Source organism: Macaca nemestrina, chromosome 3 (assembly GCF_043159975.1).
Source record: "Macaca nemestrina isolate mMacNem1 chromosome 3, mMacNem.hap1, whole genome shotgun sequence".
In the NCBI taxonomy this organism is placed as follows: Eukaryota; Metazoa; Chordata; class Mammalia; order Primates; family Cercopithecidae; genus Macaca; species Macaca nemestrina.
Window position 1 is genome coordinate 128,499,885 of NC_092127.1, and position 19,835 is coordinate 128,519,719.

At 33.5% G+C, this 19,835-nt stretch overlaps 1 protein-coding gene across 7 annotated transcripts in view; it reads right to left on the bottom strand.

The window, feature by feature from the left end:
* Window positions 1-19,835, bottom strand: part of LOC105463593 (EPH receptor A5) — a 349,905-nt gene that overhangs the window by 173,508 nt on the left and 156,562 nt on the right. For 6 of the 7 annotated variants that reach the window (XM_011710796.3, XM_011710794.3, XM_011710795.3 and 3 more), the window contains exon 4: window positions 1,521-1,676. The exons of the other annotated variant lie outside the window; for it this stretch is intronic. In XM_011710796.3, coding sequence (XP_011709098.1) covers window positions 1,521-1,676 — 156 coding nt within the window. The remainder of the gene's footprint in view (window positions 1-1,520; window positions 1,677-19,835) is intronic. 7 annotated transcript variants of the gene reach the window in all.

Here is a 19,835-nt window from a genome sequence, read left to right on the forward strand (position 1 = left end):
TCTAACCTGTAAAATCATCAACCTTAGGATAAAAAGAATGGTCTTCAGAATGTAAAGCTAATTACTAGCAATGATTTAAGGAAATCCAAAAATGTGTTTCAATGACATTATGAAATTTAGACACCACGAAATTCAGATAAAATTTCAATTTGTGATTATTTGATAACATAAAAAATCTGCACTGCTTCTTTAAATTTAGAGATGGATACTAACATTTCAAACTTTTGTGAACATCTTTGAAAGCAGCTACAACTTCCTGGAACCTAAAATAGTAAATCCAGGCAGTTCATGGAAATTAAACGATATGAGGAGGGAGGGATTCACTCTCCTTCTCTTTAATTTTCTGTTTTTGCTTGATTCCCTACAGAGACTTTGCTTGTGGAAAAACTGAAAGTACTGTCATCAAGCAAGTAAATGCGTAAATGTGTTATATTCTCAGAAATATATGGAAAACCAAATATATAGAAAACAAAAAAATGTTGAAAGATGTGGCTACATCTACTGCAAATGTTGGAATTAAATGTTTACTATTCATCTACTCTACTTAAGATCACCAAATATATTAAATAATAGTTAAGGACACTCACTGACAAGAAACATGACCATTGCTTGAGAACCCTAGCAAAAAAAAAATTGGTGTATATATGACTCTGATCTAAATCTGATTTGCCACTCCCAGTTCTCTATGCTTTGAAATATTTCCTGTGTTCTTTCATAAATTACTTTCTCAGTGACTTATTGGGGCAGTTTAGAACAAGTTGGTGAAGGCTCCATTAGCTACATAATTTTGTGATGAGAAAACTGGCAGAGGAAGAAGAGGAAGGAGGAAGGAGGAAGGAGGAAGGAGAAGAAGAAGAAGAAGAAGAAGAAGAAGAAGAAGAAGAAGAAGAAGAAGAAGAAGAAGAAGAAGAAGAAGAAGAAGAAGAAGAAGAAGAGAAGGAGGAGGAGGAGGAGGGGGAAGAGGAGGAGGAGGAAGAGGAGGAGTAGAAGAAGAAGAAGAAGAAGAAGAAGAAGAAGAAGAAGAAGAAGAAGAAGAAGAAGAAGAAGAAGAAGAAGAAGAAGAAGGAGGAGGAGAAGGAGGAGGAGGAGGAGGAGAAGAAGGAGGAGGAGAAGAAGGAGGAGGAGAAGAGGAAAAAGAAGAAGAAGAAGGAGGGAAGGATGAAGGAAGAAGAAATTTTAATGTAAACTGGGAAGTAGATTATCAAAGTTATGTTGTTATGTTTAGCTAGCATGAACACTGAAATAAGCCACAAAATGAAAGAAAAAATTCTATATCTGTGTCTCAGCTGTTGAATTTGAAGTTAGGGAAAATGGATGCTTCTAACAATGAGTGATAAAAGAGAATCAAACTTTTCAGTTCTTATTCAAGGAGATTGAAAATTGATGAAAACTGTATAGAGAAGATTAAACATTATGCCTGTTTTAGGGGGAAATGTTGCTAGAATATAACAGGCTCCATCGTGCTGTTTCCTCAAAACTGGTGAAAGTTAGCATCACTAAATATCCATGGGTTTCCTTACTTGTGCATGCCATTGTGGGTGGATCAGACTCTCTCCTGAAATAATCCTTTTCACAGACACAAGAGGTTGAAGCTTCCTCATGGGTATAACTGTGAGGTGGACATTTGCCGCAGCTCTGGATGTGAGGTGAGGCTTTGAAGAACCCAGGTCTGCACACTGTCAAAAGAAATAAGAGACTAAGCTTTTGCCTGGAACAGATGCAGTGTTTGTTTTGTGAATAATGTCATTATTTTGACTAGCATACGCAGATTACAGATAACACAATCTTTGCATCAATTTCAAGAATTTTTCATAAGCTTCTGGATAATAAATACCAGGCCATTCATTCAAATAATCAAACATTTATTTAAAGTACTTAAACATTTATGGAATGTACATACTTGTAATGATTTTTATGCTACAGGAGCTTATAAGGAATTATATTGATAAAAGGCAAATACTTATATGTATTTAAAACAGTGCTTTGTGTATGATTTTCACTGACTCTATCATTACTACAACTATGTTGAAGAAGTAAATATTATTCCAGGTACTGCTAAAATGGTGTGATACAAAGTAGGCACGCAACATTATGTTATTGAATAATAAATTAATTAGTATGTGCTAAATGCCTCATAAATTCTGTTAGATTGGGGAAAATGCATAGATGACCTGATATATCAACTATATTATTTTGATTTCAGGGGAGTCAAATTTTTGACTTTTTTTTTTTTTAATTTACTTCTTTTTAGAACTTTTCTTTGAGACACCTACTGATTCAACATTTATCCATTCTAATATCAGACAGGCTTATTTACTATACAAATTATAATGATTTCTTAAGCGCAAACATTATGTCTTATTCACTTTTGCACTTACTTTTTTCCAGTGTTTGACCACAAAAAGCGTTCAAAGAGTTCTATGAAATGTGTGAATGAATGAATGGAGTGGCATAAATGTTATAACTGAACTATTTAAAATCGCATAAAGAAAGTGTTTTCTGATATTTCTGTGAGCATTTCTAAGCTTATCATGAGGTAAATGTGCAGTAAATCTTTTTATTCTGTGGATTTTCTACATGTTCATATTATTCTTATTTCTCAATGGCTAAAAAGCCAAACTTTAATATGCTAATTGCTCAGTATGGGTCACTTGAAGACTACCAAACTGATGGTCTGAATGCTTTGTGTAGCTTACTTTACATAAAGTTAATCAACTATGTTTTTCTGTTTTCAAAGCTCACTACATATACTGCAGTAGCGTATACATTTGCTGAAGCTCAAAGGTGAACTTGTATTTCAGTAGAAATTTCTGATAGATATAATGAATTGGGACCAACTTTCATATGCTATAAATGATTTCATGTTTTAGTAATCCATGCTAAGGCTCTCTGCCATCACCATGAATAATCAGAAACTGGCAAAATTGAGAAGATACTCTTTTCAGTAGATCTAATTATAGTGATAGTAAAGCCTTAATGCTCTTATAAATTCTGAGAGAATGTGAAGGTATTTGAAAGATAAGAAGAGCTTTTTGATAGTATTAGGGACATTCTTGTAGTAAATGATTAGGAGAAGATTTAAAATATTATTTTTCTTATAATAGGATTGCTGTAGCAGCCTATACCATACTTAGCTAAGTTATTCAATTTTTCTTCTTTTATCCTTTTAGTAAAACCATTCTCACTTTAAACACTATTTGCTTCAAAGACATGAAGTGTCAATTCATATGTTCTAAGTATTTGGAATTCATTTACCATTCATGAAACAAAAGTCATTTCTCTTCTTTTTAATGAATGTCTCTTAACGTAAACACTTTATATTATATCACATATAACACTGCTGTTCAAACCCCCAAGGGAGCTTTGGAAATATAAAGTAATAAAAATCAAAGTAAAAAGTAGATAAATGTATCTTTCTGTTCAGTTCAATAAGATGTTTTCGACAGGTATAGTGGGCCAGTAACTCTACTTGGACTGGCTTCAGAGGTAAATGAGATAGACATGGCCTTGCCTTTATGAATCTTAAAAGTATTCCATAAATATTATAAATATTACTACACTAGAAAAAGAAAAAAGAGCTATAGCAGTAAACATAGATACCCAATTTAATCTGGATTATTTATAGAGACTTCCCTCAGGAAGCTGAGTTTCTGCTTATATTTGAATGATTATGAAAATTATTTAATTTGAGTTAGAGTGTATCAGTACCTTAAAGGGAGAAATCCTTGCAAAGGACTACATCTGGTGGAGAACAAATAGGGAAATGGAAGATACTAAAGAATTGATCAGGAAGATAGTCGGAATAAAGTGGAAGAGTCAAGTTTATACAGGACAGAGGGCACCAGGACACAAAAACCTTATATACTTTATTAGATATTTGGTACTTTATTTTATAGGCAAAGGGAGGTTATTGGAAAATTCCCCTCACCCCAGCTTTATTAAGGTTTAACTGACAAATGAAAATTCTATATATTCAGAGTAACTGCAAAGTTATTAAGCCAGGGAATAATGAGATCAAAGTAGTGTTTATGAGATCATTACACAGCAGCCTGGGTAAAAAAGCAAGAACAGAGGCAAATAGCTCTTTTGTTTCTATTGCATTGGTCCAGAAAGAGACAATATCACTTAACCAGAGTGGTTCCAGTATTGATCAATAAAACAGGGTGAATTCAATAAATGAGAATGGGGTAAAATCAACTAGATTTCATGATGTATTTAATGGGTTAGATGACTTAGCGGAAAATTGTAAGAGTGACTGTAAGGCATTTGACTTAAACTTCACAGAAAATACTGGTGCCATTTTCTCAGAGAACAGGACATGAAATGTGTTGGAGAAGATAATGAGTAATATCTAAGGCATTATTTAATTTGAGGTGGTTGAAGTAATGCAAATCGATTTTTAGAGAGAGAAAAAAAATGTGTGGTTCAATATTATCCAAGAAAAATATCATAAACTGTAATTATTTATCACCTTCAAATCGTGACCCTAAATTCCAAGGGGTCATAGAACCCTTCTAGACAAAGTTATGTTATTCCCTTAGTTAACTTCATTTCCAGCATCAACAGGATTTTCTCGTAACGTCTCCTCTTACTTCAAACTCCTTATGAGCTCTGTTTCTGTTACTATCTGCTGATGTAGTCATTTGTCTTGAGAAAATAAAAGTTGTCAGAAAGAAACTTACTCATTCTCCTACCACCAAATCTCCAAACCTATATGTCATGATACCCATCTTCTCTACATTTATTTCTATCAAAATAAAATAAAATGTATCCGTGTTCATATCAAATGAAAATATCTGTATTTGAATTAGGAACTCCCACTCTGCTCTTTGAGATGAAGCTTCCGAGTAGCTACAATTCTTTTGAGATGCTCAAAAACAAAGCAGAACAAAACAAACAACAAAACTATCAACCTCACATGATACCAATTTTCCCAGTTTTGTTCCACTTTCAGGATATGATTTCTTAAATTATTGTCCATACATACATCTGTCATTTCTCATTCTAAATCACAGGATGACTCACTCCACTCCATTGGCACCTCTCAATGAAAACTACTTTTGTTAAGATTGCAGTTACTTTCTTGCCATACTCACTTCTCAGCAATATTTGACATGTCCCCTTTTAGGAAACTCCAGATATTTTCAGTAGAAAATGATAGGATAGTCTACAAGTTTCCAAGTAATATTTAAAAACTCTTTAAAGGCAGTCTCCCACCATACTCATTGTCTCCATCCATACCAGTCTACTTATTTCCTGTATTTGAGAAACTCTTCTTCTCTGCCTCTGAACACTGCAGGAAAAGCATTCTGGGCCAAAAGACAAGACACGTAAATAAATACATGTATAATCTTCTTTTCTTTCTTTTTGAAAAAGCTTGTAGTCCACAATAAGAGATTTGAATGTAATCTGAAAGCATTTGGAAGACACTGAAGATATAATTTGATTTTTGAGTGCACACGTTCTGTCAAGAACTGTGACAAAACATGTTTAGACTGTGTGAGGAAAAAAAAATGTTCTTCACACCCATGAAGCTACAGTGTATTTCATGGGTGGAATAAAAATTAATAATAATAAACAATGATGGAGGCAAAATTGACATTTTACATTTTAATCATGACAATATTTAAGAAATAATTATCTAGAGAAGTAGTAAAATTTATTTAAATACCAACCCAATATGGTTTATTAAACACAAATGAAGTTTCCGAAGCAAAGTTGTTTCATACGATGACTATACATTACCTAAATATCATTTAGAAAACACTGTGCCAGTCATTTAAGTTGAGCAAAGAGTAGAAGACAAAATAATGCACCCTGTGTTGACATGTTTTATGAGACTATTGTGGCAACCTCCTGGGGGACAGAAAATCATGTTTAATAATTATTTCTAACCATGCTTGAAGGCTCATTTTTTAAATGCAACCATTTCCATAGTATATATGCTAATCTGCAGGAATACATGTTCTTTCCCTACTTATCCTTTAAGCCTTTGAGCCATCTATTTAGCACCTATTTAGAAATTTGCTGTACAATCTTATGAGAAATTGTTTAAAGGTCCTCAAAATTACCAAAAAAAATTAAACTGGAAAATTGTATTGATTTTTCATAATATTTTAAATTAAATTACTTTTAATGTCTCCAATATATTTTACCCTTAAAGACCTATTAACCTTGGGATAACTAAGTATATTCACTTCATAATTCAAAGTCAATACTCCAGAAATACGGCCCACCCAGAAAATTTTAAAAAAATATTAATACATATAATAATTAATGTTTTAATACTTTAAAATACTATACTTCTCTCCATTAGAATTAAAATAAACAGCCATATGTGTGTGTGTATATATGCATACTATACATATAAAGGAAATTGAGTTAAAAATGCACAGGCTAGCGTTGTTTGCAGTGTTCAAGATATAATTAACTTTCAAAAGCATTGCTGGCCTTATCTAAGTGTTTTATTGAGAAACACAGAAAATCACTAAGAACAAGATTTATTTTCATAGCTCTATCATATGTGAATTATCAGAGAATATAAGCTAAGCTAAGTGAATTATATTTATTTAATACATTTTTCAAAATAAGGTACTCAGAAGATAGTTTAGTGTGGGTTTAAAATATGTGTTTACTAAGAAAAACAGCATAACACAAAATGCTACAAGGAAATTAAAACTCAAAACATAATATTTTAAATCATACAAATATTATTACACCAAAATTTAACAGTGAGAGCATTTTATCTTCGTATTTAACACATTGGAAGTGTAGCCAGAGCAATTAGGCAAGAGAAACAAATAAAAGGCATCCAAATAGGAAAAGAAGTCAAACTACTTCTCTTCACTGACAATGTGATTCTGTACTTTGAAAACCCTAGAAACTTCACCAAAAGGCTCCTGGATCTGATAAATGACATCAGTAAACCGTCAGGATGCAAAATCAATGTATAAAAATCAGTAGCATTTCTATATACCCGTAATATTCAAGCTCAGCGCCAAATCAAGAAAGCCCCATTCACAATAGTCATGAAAAGAATAAAATACCTAGGAATACGTTGAACCAAGGAGGTGAAAGACATATGCAATAACTACAAAACACTACTGAAATAAATCATAGATGACACAAACAAATGGAAAAACCTTCCAGACTTATGGATCGGAGGAATCAATATCATTAAAATGCCATGCTGCCCAAACCAATGTACAGATTAGACAAAACTATTACAAAATTCATATGGAAACAAAATGAACCCAAATAGCAGAAGTAATCTTAAACCAAAAGGAACAAAGCAAGAGGCATTAGATTACCCAACTTCAAAATACAGTATAAGGTTCCAGTAAGAGAAACAGCAGGTTACTGGTACAAAAATAGACTCATAAATGAATGGAACATAATAGAGAATCCAGAAATAAAACTGCACATCTACAGCCTTCTGATCTTTTACAAAGTCAACAAAAATATGAAATAGGGGAAAAACTTCCCATTCAATAAATGGTGCTGGGATAGCTGGCTAGCTATATGCAGAAGAATGAAACTAGACCCCTACATTTTACTATGTACAAAAATTAACTCAAGATGAATTAAAGACTTAAATTTCACGTCTGAAACTATAAAAATCCTTGAAGAAAACCTTAGGAAACACCTTTCTAGACACTGACCTTGAAAAAAAGAATGTATGACTAAGTCTTTACAAGCAATTGTAACAAAAACAAAAATAAAAAGCAAGATCTAAGTAAACTAAAGAGCTTCTGCACAGCAAGAAAAACTATTAACAGAGTAAACAGACAACCTGCAGAATGAAAAAAAAAAATTGCAAACTAGGCATCTGACAAAGATGTAATATCCAGACTCCCTAAGGAACTTAAACAATTAAAGAAGCAAAAACATAATAATAATAACCCCATTAAAAAGCAGGCAAAATACAAGGATAAACACTTCTCAAAAGAAAAGATACAGGCAATAAACATGAAAAAAAAATATTTTACCTCACCAATCATCAGAGAGATGCAAATCAAAACCACAATGAGGCACCATCTCACAATAGTCATAATGGAGATTATTTAAAAGTCAGAAAACAACAGATGATGGTGAGGCTGTGGAGAAAAGGGAACGCTTATACACTGTTGGTTGGAATGTAATTAGTTCAGCACTATGGAAAGCAGTTTGGAGATTTCTCAAATAACTGAAAACAGAACTACTACTTAACCTAGTAATTCTATTACTGGGTATATCCAAAAGAAAATAAGTCGTTCTGACAAAATAATGTATGAGCTCATATGATCAGTGCAGTACTAATCAATAGCCAAGGTGCGGTATTAAATAGCAAAGGCATGAATCAGCCTAGTTTCCCATCAATGGTGGACTGGATAAAGAAGATATACAAATATACCATGGAATACTACACAACCATAAAAAAGAACAAAATCATGTCCTTTGCAGCAACATGGACGCAACTGGAAGCTATTATCTTAAGTGAACTAATGCAAGAACAGAAAACCAAATACCACATATTCTCACTTAAAAGTGGGAGCTAAACTTTGTGTACTCATGAACATAAAGATGGCAACAACAGACCCTAGGCACTACTAGAGGGGAGAAGGAGGAAGGAAATTGAGTCAGGGATGAAAAACTAACTGTTGGGTGCTATATTCACTACCTGAGTGATGGGATCATGGTATCCCAAATCTCACCATCACGTAATATACCCATGTAACAAACCTGTGCATGTAACCCCTGAATCTAAAAGACAATTTTAAATTATTTTTTTAAAATGTCTTCTCAGTATGAAAACCGGTATTGTATTAAAACATTGATACAATTAAAATAAATTTAAAGTAGGAGCTCTAAAATTCGGCAACATCTCTTGAGTAATATCAAATGGCAACAAGAAACAGATCTTACTTGAGAATCTAGCGCTAACTGGCTAACTAGAATATAAGTTTAAATAATTGAAAACAATAAGGCTAATACTAACATTAGAATATTGCATGAGAAAAGGACAGGAATACTATTGATAAATATATTAAATCTCTCTCTATCATGTATTTTTAATTTATGCTCACCAAATATTGGCAGAAATTCAAAGATGATATAATATTTATAAATGAAACATAAAATAAATTTGGTACATATTCATTCATCTACAATATGTAATAAATCAGAATTCCTGCCATGAACTGTAATTTGTACTTTGTATATTTGTATGGAATATACAAATATAATTAAGACATTTTTATTGCCATTGTGCCATTAAATAACTGAGTTGTGTGGCAATCACTTATACATTATCTGTCACATATTTAGAAATGCACTAATTGTTTAATGGTGTTTAATATTAACATAGATATTTTAAAAAGTCATTCAAGACAATTACAGCATTCATGTGTGTGATACATATATATAAATTAAATATATATTTAAATATGTCAATATATATTACATTTATATATTATGTATTATTTATATTAATATATAAATATAATAAATATATTAAATTAATATATATTAAATATATGTGTATTAAATATATATATTTTTAACCAAATTGTGGACCATCAGTAACAGATATATTCATATATTGTAATGTGTATATATATAATATAAATTGTAGTGTTTGTACATATACATAAAATTATAAATAAAATAAAGTTGTGTAAAGTATTAGAAATTGATTAGGATTATATTACTTTCACTTTTTATATTGCTAAGTCTATATCTTTTATAGAAGGGTTTTATCACATAGTATCAATGATTAATTCTAATACTAATTTCCTTCCCATAATTCAGAGAGATTATTACCTCATTTAGCATTTCAAAAATGGCAAAATACTTTTAAATTTGGTAAAAAGTATTATGTACCAGATATCACTTCCTGTTTTATTTTTAAAATGATAACTTCTATACTTCATTACCAGCAAAGTTAGAAAATTTTAAAACATGTTGAAAAATATATATATAGATAGAACAAATTCACCAAATAATCTAGGACAGAAAGTTTGTCATGCTCAAGTGAAGTACATTTATTTGACTGTTATGCATTTCTAAACTATTCACGGACAAATAATTTGGCCTCCTAAGATGAAATAGTTAAGCTGAACGAAGTCAGTTTTACAAGTCTGAATGCCAAGGGTACAGAAAAGTATGGGAAGACATTCTGCAGTGATGTGATGTTGTATGTCTCCATCTCGACAATGAGGATGTGCTTGACATATAGTAGCTAAACATGAAGCTCATTTTGGCCTAGAATGAACTTACACATGGCTTTTTGACTATAGACTCTCATAAATCACAATATGACTTTTTGTTTATCTAATTGAACCTCCACTGAAATAAATGCCACACGATTTCAGAAATTCTTCAAAGATTTCTAGGAACAATTTGTATAATATAAATATTTATCATAAATAATATAACTCAGGTATCTTTCAAAGCAGAATTGATTTCCCCTTAATCATTGATTCCTCTACAGTACTAGGTTGTTTTAGATACATTTACATTTTTATTTTACTTAAGATGCTAAGCAGTTCTTCTATCCCAAACAAATAAATGTGAATTAGTTCAGAAACAGTACTTCAATAATAGTGTGTATAAGGGTATATATAAAAATGTAAACTTGTCTATGTGCAAAACATTTTAAGTATTTGGTTACATATTTCCCACTTCATCAAAAATTTTAATTAGATAAAGAGTTGAGAATTGGAAAGAAGTATTTCTGCTGTCAAAATGAACAGACTTGGAAAGAACACACTAAAAGACTAGGAAAAGTTAGAATAAGCTATGTTTGAATTAAGCATTATGCCTTCTCTACTCTTAAACCTTTATTTCTTCTACTTCATAGACAAATAAAAGATATCTATCTGAATGAAAGTTCATCTTGACACAAACATACTATCAATGCTTGTTTTATTGTGTCATTTTGATCTTACGAACAAATGCTACTTTTCAATAGTTTCTTGTTTTGTTTTGTTTCGTATGTTTTTGTTTGTTTGTTTGTTTGTTCTTGAGATAGAGTCTCGCTCTGTTGCCCAGGCTGGAGTGCAGTGGTGCGATCTTGGCTCACTGCAAGGTCCGCCTCCCGGGTTCACGCCATTCTCCTGCCTCAGCCTCCAGAGTAGCTGGGACTACAGGCGCCCGCCACCACGCCCGGCTAATTTTTATGTATTTTTAGTACAGACAGGGTTTCACCGTGTTAGCCAGGATGGTCTGGATCTCCTGACCTCGTGTTCCGCCCACCTCGGCCTCCCAAAGTGCTAGGATTACAGGCGTGAGCATTTAAATTCTTCAAGAAAACAAGAAGCATCCACTGTCAAATGAGTTTAATAAATCCAGTTTCTTGTGAATTTGTACTTTCGAAAAGCAGAAAATTGAATTAAATTAAATGACTTTTAAAGTTTAAGTGATAACGCTTCTAGCACCTTATTTTACCATGCCTTCAACTAGTGAAAGTGTAAAGCCAAAAATGTCAAGGGATGCTTTGTTCACAAAATATTGAGAAAATGCACTCTCACGTAAGTTTTTACAGCACCTAAATGTAGCACCGTATCTTGCAAATTTTTCAACATATTTTCATGGGTTAATTGGCAAGCCCGAATTTATACCTCTTTTCCATCTTCTCAAGCAAAATTACCATTTGTAATTATTTTGTAGGTTTAGAGAAAAGCCAGAAAACTATGTTTTTGAGAGTGATTTAGCCATGGGAATTTGTTTAAAAAGGAAAATCTGTGGATGAATACTGTCTCACTTGAAACCATGACAAAAATATTAGCATTTGCTTACTGATAATACAACATATATTATTTTATCTAAATTAATAGATACCACTCCAAGTTCCCCACTTATAATTTTTACTCAGCATAGGCAAACATAATTTTTGTTTACAAGTTGATTCAATGTCATGACCTTTAGGCTTTTTTACTATGTTTCATATTAATATGATGGAAAATATGAACTAAATACTCAGGAAGTGACCTTATATCAGCCTTTAGTTCTTCCTTAGTGCATGTGCTTTCGTGAACAATCTTTGTGTTAACATGAATGTTTACTGCCTTGATAGGTAGGGTGCACAGTTTAAATATAAGCTGTATGATTTATTCTGCAATTGAAAGAAAAGCTTAATGTCCTGTGTATTTCATTTGAAGTATACATTATTTTAGACTCAAGTAGTGAGATCTGCTTTGATTAATTCATGCCTGTATGGTCATAAAATAAGTCTAGCTATGAATCATTAAGTGAATATGTTGTGGTTAATGCAATAAAACTTCCATTTAGGGACAAAAGCAACCAACACATTTATTATAAAAGGATGTGCAAGGTCTTGGCCTTGATTGCTAAGATAGAAATAATGTTTTCAGTCATGAATATCTCTCCTTGTGCTATTGGGCATTATATCTTAGTTCATTAACTCAGAAGAAAATCCTATGTATTTGACAAAATTATATTCCCTTTCATAAAATAAAAAAGGAAAATTAACTATGTGCTATTTTGGAATAAAGAATAAAACCATTACATGTAGTATAAAAGGCATTCATGATTACATTTTTTTTCCTTTAAAATCAAATAACAATATAACAAAAGAAAACTTATTCCCCAGTTAAGTTAGATAATCATTGTCCAGGTTGTGTATAATTTAATCAAAACAATAACAATGCAGTTTTTTTGTTTTGTTTTGTTTTGTTTTGTTTTACACATACATAGCTAGATATAGATAAAGGTTTTCACTCTGTAATTTTACTTAAAAAAAAAAAAAGAAATGTTAGAAAAACAACAACAACAACAACTATCCCTGATTGTGAGAAAGTCTTCTTGGAGTAGTGTATCTGTATCTATGAATATAAGTATAGTACAGGAAGTATAGAGGACACATTGGGCATATAGTTGCTCTAAACTACTTTTCTTCAAACTATATGCTGAGAATTAAAATGAATCAAGCCATTTTGCAAATGTTCAGTGCAAATCTATAAAATGTTCCTCTTTTGAATTCAAAATCTGTAAATTAGCAAAACCAACTGGCTAATGAAGTTCATTTGGTAAAAGCAGTCATCGATTTGCCCCTAATTTTCAGTGGCAAGTGTCCTACTGGGTCTTAAATTAAACAATTTCAGATGTCAACATTTAGAGACATACTTCTTTACTTACAGAATAGAAAATTCATGCTCAAAATAACTTGGCAAAGACTGTCCTTTAATAACATACCTTATTTCTAAAAGCTTCAACCAGGTAAACTCTTGAATATATTTCATTGTATTATATATTATTTATCCACATGTAGTTAACTATTTGACCTGTTTAAAACAATTATTACTACAAAAATATTCAATCACTCCCAGAGTCTATACTCATGTCCTAACTATTTGGGGATATCAATTTCAAAACCCAAATGGGTCTTGGATTTTTGCAGAAGCCAGAGAGGGAAGAAAAAGGAAGCCAGGAAAACAATAACTCTAAAAGGCTGATTATAGGGATGGTTAGAAAACAGTGTCCTGATTTTGTAAGATGAGAACTTAAACTTTACAGTTATATCTTAACCCAAATTAGATCATATTGTAAAGGATATTCCTTTTCCATTGTTATTTTATGATTACTAATCTGCCACCATTTATCAGAACATTCCCACTTTTGCAACCCTCTGACAAAGCGATAATAATACCAGTAGCCACATTAATAAAGCAAACTGACATTTATTCAGCATGTTCACTAGTGCCAGACAGTGAGTAAAATTCTACACAGATTCAGATCATTTCATTAGCATAACCATCATATGAAGTGAGTAGTAAATTTCTATTTTATAGGTACAATGCTAGACAATATGTCCAAATTCTTAAAAATACTAAGTGAAGAATCACTAAGTGAAGAATCTGAGAGTTCAGTACAGATAGACCTGGTAACACAGCTAAGCCTTCTCACAAATATTCTATCCATAGTAGAAGACATTTCAAGCCTATCCTGTGCAATTTCAGATGACACATACTTCTTTTTTATTTTTTCGAGAGGGAGTTTTGCTCTCGTTGCCCAGTCTGGAGTGTAATGGCGCGATCTGCACTAACTGCAACCTCTTCCTCCCGAGTTCAAGTGATTCTCCTGCCTCAGCCTCCCGAGTAGCTGGGATTACAGGCATGTGCCGCTACGCCTGGCTAATTTTTTTTTTTTTTTAAGTAGAGACAGGGTTTCTTCATTTTGGTCAGGCTGGTCTCGAACTCCTGACTTCAGGTGATCAGCCCACCTCTGCCTCCCAAAGTGCTGGGATTACAAGCGTGAGACACTGCACCCGGCAGATACACACTTCTATTAGCAAGACTTTAATTCACTAGTTTTTCTTAATTACTATATTCTCATGTGCCTGTTTCTAGCTCTTCCAGTCCATGTAACCACACAATATCTTCTCTTTTGGTTGTGAACTTAGAGGTCACATAGACTTGAATTCAATGTTAATAAGTTTACATTGTTTCTATATGACCTTTGACATTTCCTTATCATAAAATAGCAACAGTCTTATGGAATTTCTGAAAGGGTTTAATCAGAATGTGTATCTGTGTGAGTATAATTGCTGGCAGCAGAAACTAAGCACTGAACAGCTCTTTAAAAACATTAGGATGGTTACTATGATTGATTTGGCAATGGTCACTGGGTTTTAGCTGCCTTGGTATCTGTCCACTTCAATCCAAAACTGATGTCTCACAATAATCACTGTAGAACTGAAAATAACTGTTGAGGCCACTGACATATGCCTGACATAATCCACAAACATGCTAGACTTGTATATGATGCTCAAGTACAGGTAATTCCTCCCATCCCCCTTTGTTTTCCCATTGAGAGGTCATACTAACATTTAAGTCAGAATGCAAAATAAGGTTTTATAAATATACAATAAAAATATGAATTAAGAAAGGAATTTTAGAACTTTTATTTATTAAATCAAGAAAGAAATGAAATAAACTGCCTAAGGTCACATGGACACTCAAGACTAGAATTTTGGCCCCTGATTCCAATACTATACTCTGTAAAATGCATCATGAAACTATTTCCAAAATGATAATAATTCATTTTTTTAGACAAAAATAAACCTTGGAGAACCATATGCCATTGAAGGATTTTTTTTTTTTTGTATATCTTCTTTTTAATTGTTCCTTTACCTCTTCCACTAATACTGTTTCTCAAATATCTGAGAATAGTGTTTTTCAATGTCATCCACTCCAGACTCACACTAAGGACATGTCTAAAATTAACACTAGAATTCTTATAAATAAATTCAGAATGTTTACTTTATTAGAAATTAATACTTGAGCCGGGCTCGGTGGCTCACGCCTGTAATCCCAGCACTTTGGGAGGCCGAGGCGGGCGGATCACAAGGTCAGGAGATCGAGACCACGGTGAAACCCCGTCTCTACTAAAAATACAAAAAATTAGCCGGGCGAAGTGGCAGGCGCCTGTAGTCCCAGCTACTCGGGAGGCTGAGGCAGGAGAATGGCGTGAACCCGGGAGGCGGAGCTTGCAGTGAGCCGAGATCGCGCCACTGCACTCCAGCCTGGGCGACAGAGCGAGACTCCGTCTCAAAAAAAAAAAAAAAAAAAAAAGAAATTAATACTTGAAGAGACTACCTTACTAAAAATAAGAAATAAGACTTATCTTTTTAGTAAAAATCAGCACAAACTTTTATGAGGCTAATATTTGACCTATGATAATTTTTCCCTCCTCAGATATAAAATATCCAAAACATTAATTTTCTTTGTCTTTGTGAGCTTCAGAGGGATGCAGGATATATAAATTCTTTTGTAAGTTTGTAGCATAATATCACAATATTAGAAAAATAATTTCTTCTATGAAATAATTTCAATTTATTCATTCAAATAATATGAAATGACTGATTTAAAATTAAAAATAAAAAAGGCTAATGAAAACACATGCAAGTAAGCTATAGAACCTCAAGTTTATTGTTTCTCTTTTGTTCAAACATTTTTACAACATAAGCCTACCTGATTGACTTATATTTTACAGCATGAAACATATCACATTGATAATAAAGAAAGAATATTTGTCATGGACTAGACAAAACATTTGTGTCTTCCCCAAATACAAATGTTAAAGCTGTATCCCCCAACTTGGTGGCATTTGAAGATGGGTCCTTAGAGAGGTAATTATAATCAGATTAGATCATGAGAGTGGGCCCTTGTGCCTTATAAGAAGAGGATGATCTCTAAATCAGTCAATCAATCAATCAGTCTCTCTCTTTGTCTCTCTACCTGTATCACTGAAGAATGGCCAGGTGAGGACACAGTGAGAAAGCAGCTGTCTGCAAGCCAGGAAGAGAGCCCACACCAATAAATGAATGACTGGCTTCTTGATCTTGGACTTTCTAGCCTCCAGAACTGTCAGAAATAAATTTCTGCTGCTCAAGCCACCCAGCTTGTGGTTATGGCAACCCAAGCTGATTAATTTTGCATTACTCAACACAGTACAGTGTGGGGATGTGGTAAGTAGGGTGTCTGTTTGGTATGTTACCGATTAAGTTATGTCTTTAAAAAAAATTTCTTTATAAGAGATCCTTGAACTTTCAATAATATGTTAAGAACACTTTGTAAGCGTGGACTAACTGATCAGTAGTGTTTAAAAAATAAATGAAAGATTTTCTGTGTGTGAGGACTAGTTGTAATGATCAGTTTTTATATCTTCAAAATATACATATAATAGTTTTAAGATTTCATCAATGGGACTACATCAAATATATTTTGTAAACATTAACTTATGAAGATTTTACCTTATACTGTAACATACAGTGTATATGTGTATATATGTATGTATGTTTCAATTTGACACTCTGAATCCTTTGATATGTGTTTACTCTATAACCCTAATTCTATAAAACTTACAGAAAGAGGTAACAATTTCAAACGCACTAAGAAAAGTTTTGTAAATCTTAGTTCACAATGTGGGTAATTTACACAACTTTTTTTAGGCAATCAGTTATTCTAATTTCGTGGAACATCTTTAGTATCTCATACTAATACTTTGGTTTTTAAGCAATGCCTGCTAGGCTAAAACTTATTTGTATAAGATAATTTACTTCCAAATCCTAGAAAACAAAACATGTGGTAGGTTTCCATGTGCATATGTACACTTGGCTGAAATACAGAGTAAAAGAGAGGTGTCCTGGAAAATAACCAATAGTCAAGTGAAAACATGTCACAATAACTGAAAAAAAAAATTCCAAAGTTTATTGAGTGCTATGTGCTAGGCATGTGCTATTCAGGGTTATGTGTAAGAGTGAAAAAGACATGTTTGATAGGTGTTATAAGAGGTGTTTAAGAGAATAAGTAAAAGGAATACCCAATTGTGGGGAATGAAAAGAGGGTCATAGTCTGCCTGAATGAAGTGATATATTTGTTGAAATATGAGGGAAAACGCTATCACTTACAGATGAAGTCTAGGCAGGTTGGGTAAAAATGCACCAAACTCATCATTAACAGTAGTTATTATTAAAAATATTTAACACGGCACTAAGCATGACATTGCTAATGGTTAGTGAGAGTACAGAAAAGATAAAAATAAAGGAATAATTATGTCAGGAAATGTATTAATTATAATAGACATTTGATATGGTTTGGATCTGTGTCCCCATTCAAATCTCATGTTCAATTTTAATCCCCAATGTTGGAGGTAGGGCCTGGTGGGAGGCGATTGGATGATGGGGGTGCATCCTTCATGAATGGTGAACCATCATACTTTTGGTACTGTTTCTGTGACAGAGATCTCACAAGATCTGGTTGTTCAAAAGTCTATAGTACCTCCCTGCTCTGTCTCTCTTGCTGCTATGGTCATCTGAAGTGCCGACTTCTCCTTCGCGGTCTACCATGATGGTAAGTTTTCTGAGGACCCCCAGAGGCCAAACAGAAGCCACTAGGCTTCCTGTAAAACTTGCAGAACAATGAGTCAATTAAGCCTCTTTCTTTTGTAAATTACCCAGTCTCAGTTGTTATAGAAGTACGAGAGTGACTAATACAACATTTTAAATACAAAGGCTGTTGTGTTTCATACTGATCTCATGGTGAACCATTAAACACCAAGATATCATGAACATGAAATGTAAACGAATACATCTAACTGTTAAAATATCTGTTATACATGCCAACATTAAAAATTAATCTGCTGGCAAAATTTGGAAAAAAAAGAAAAAACAAACAAACAAACAAACAAAAACTTTTAAAAGCCAGATGTGTGATGGCTTTACTAGAATTGAAAATCTGTTGTCCTAAGATTAAGCAAGCCATGCAGATTTGGCTCTGAGCCTGTAGAGAAAGAGGGAATATCAAATTATTATGTGGTTTGGACAACTGAAGTAACTTGTGGTTAGGAAATACGGCATTTGGGAGAAGTTACTCTGATAATTTATGTTATTTGTATCTGCTCTACCCATATTTTAGGACCTTAAAGTAATAAAAAGTTATAAATGTGGTGTGTTTTTTTTGTGTGTTTGTTTTGTTTTGTTTTTTGTTTTTTGTTTTTTTGAGACTGGGTCTTGCTCTGTCACCCAGGCTGGAGTGCAGTGGCACCATCTCGACTCACTGCAAGCTCCACCTCCCGAGTTCAGGCCATTCTCTTGCCTCAGCCTCCCGAGTAGCTGGGAGTACATGCACCCACCACCACGCCCGGCTAATTTTTTTGTTTGTTTGTTTTTAAGTAGAGACGGGGTTTCACCATGTTAGCCAGGATGGTCTCGATCTCCTGACCTCGTGATCTGCCCGCCTCGGCCTCCCAAAGTGCTGGGATTACAGGCATGAACCACCACGCCCAGCCATAAATGTGGTTCTTAAGAAGCAACTAAATATTCTTGATAGATTTTCATTTATGTAAGCACGCAGGTAGTATAATAGCAAGTTTTTGTTTTTTATATATTGTTCCTTAGCTCTATTGAGTGTTTAAAGCTGAAGATTATTCCTAATTCTGATGAATCGTATTTTTATAGTGTAGTATTTAAAAAAATTTTGTTGTTGTTGTTGTTGTTTTGTTTGTTTGTTTGTTTGTTTTCTGAGTAGGAGTCTCACTCTGTCATCCGGCTGGAGTGCAGTGGCGCGATCTCGGCTCACTGCAACCTCTGCCTCCCAGTTTCAAGCGACTCTACTGCCTCAACCTCCTGAGTAGCTGGGATTACAGTCACGTGCCACCGCGACCGGCTAATTTTTGTGTTCTCAGTAGAGAGAGGGTTTCACCATGTTGGCCAGGCTGGTCTCAAACTCTTGACCTCGTTATCCCCCCGCCTCGGTCTCCCAAAGTGTGGGGATTAGAGGTGTGAGCACTACACCCAGCCTCAAAAGATATCTAAGTACTCTAAATCTTTCACTTTTTTGTGTTTTTAAAGGTATCTGAAGTTCTACCATTTTTAATATATAACCATATTAAAAAAGTCAATACTTGAAATTTATTGTCTATTATATGCCAGCCTTGTCCTAGTGCTTTTTAACATTTTCACACTTCACCTCCCATTTTATCCCTTACCTATTGAATCTTCCTCTCTGTATAACTGTGTACATTCCTTTGTTTTTGAATCCACCTGTCTTTCTCACTTCTAAAACTGCTAAAAACCTACTCTAGTGATTGTTCTTCTACTTAAAGCTATCAGTAAACTCTTCTTTATCTATAATCTTTTTGTAATATTCTCTTTACCTTTTTGCACTAACAAACATATGGCTTTTTCCCGATGACACTAACTGTCCAGTAGTAGCTGTTCTCTCCCATGCTTGTTATAATGGGGTTCTGCATAGGGTAGGTCTCCCCTTTGCTCTTCATTGCACTTTCCAGACCATGCTCCTGGTAGTAGATTTTATTTCCCACTGTGGCTGCCA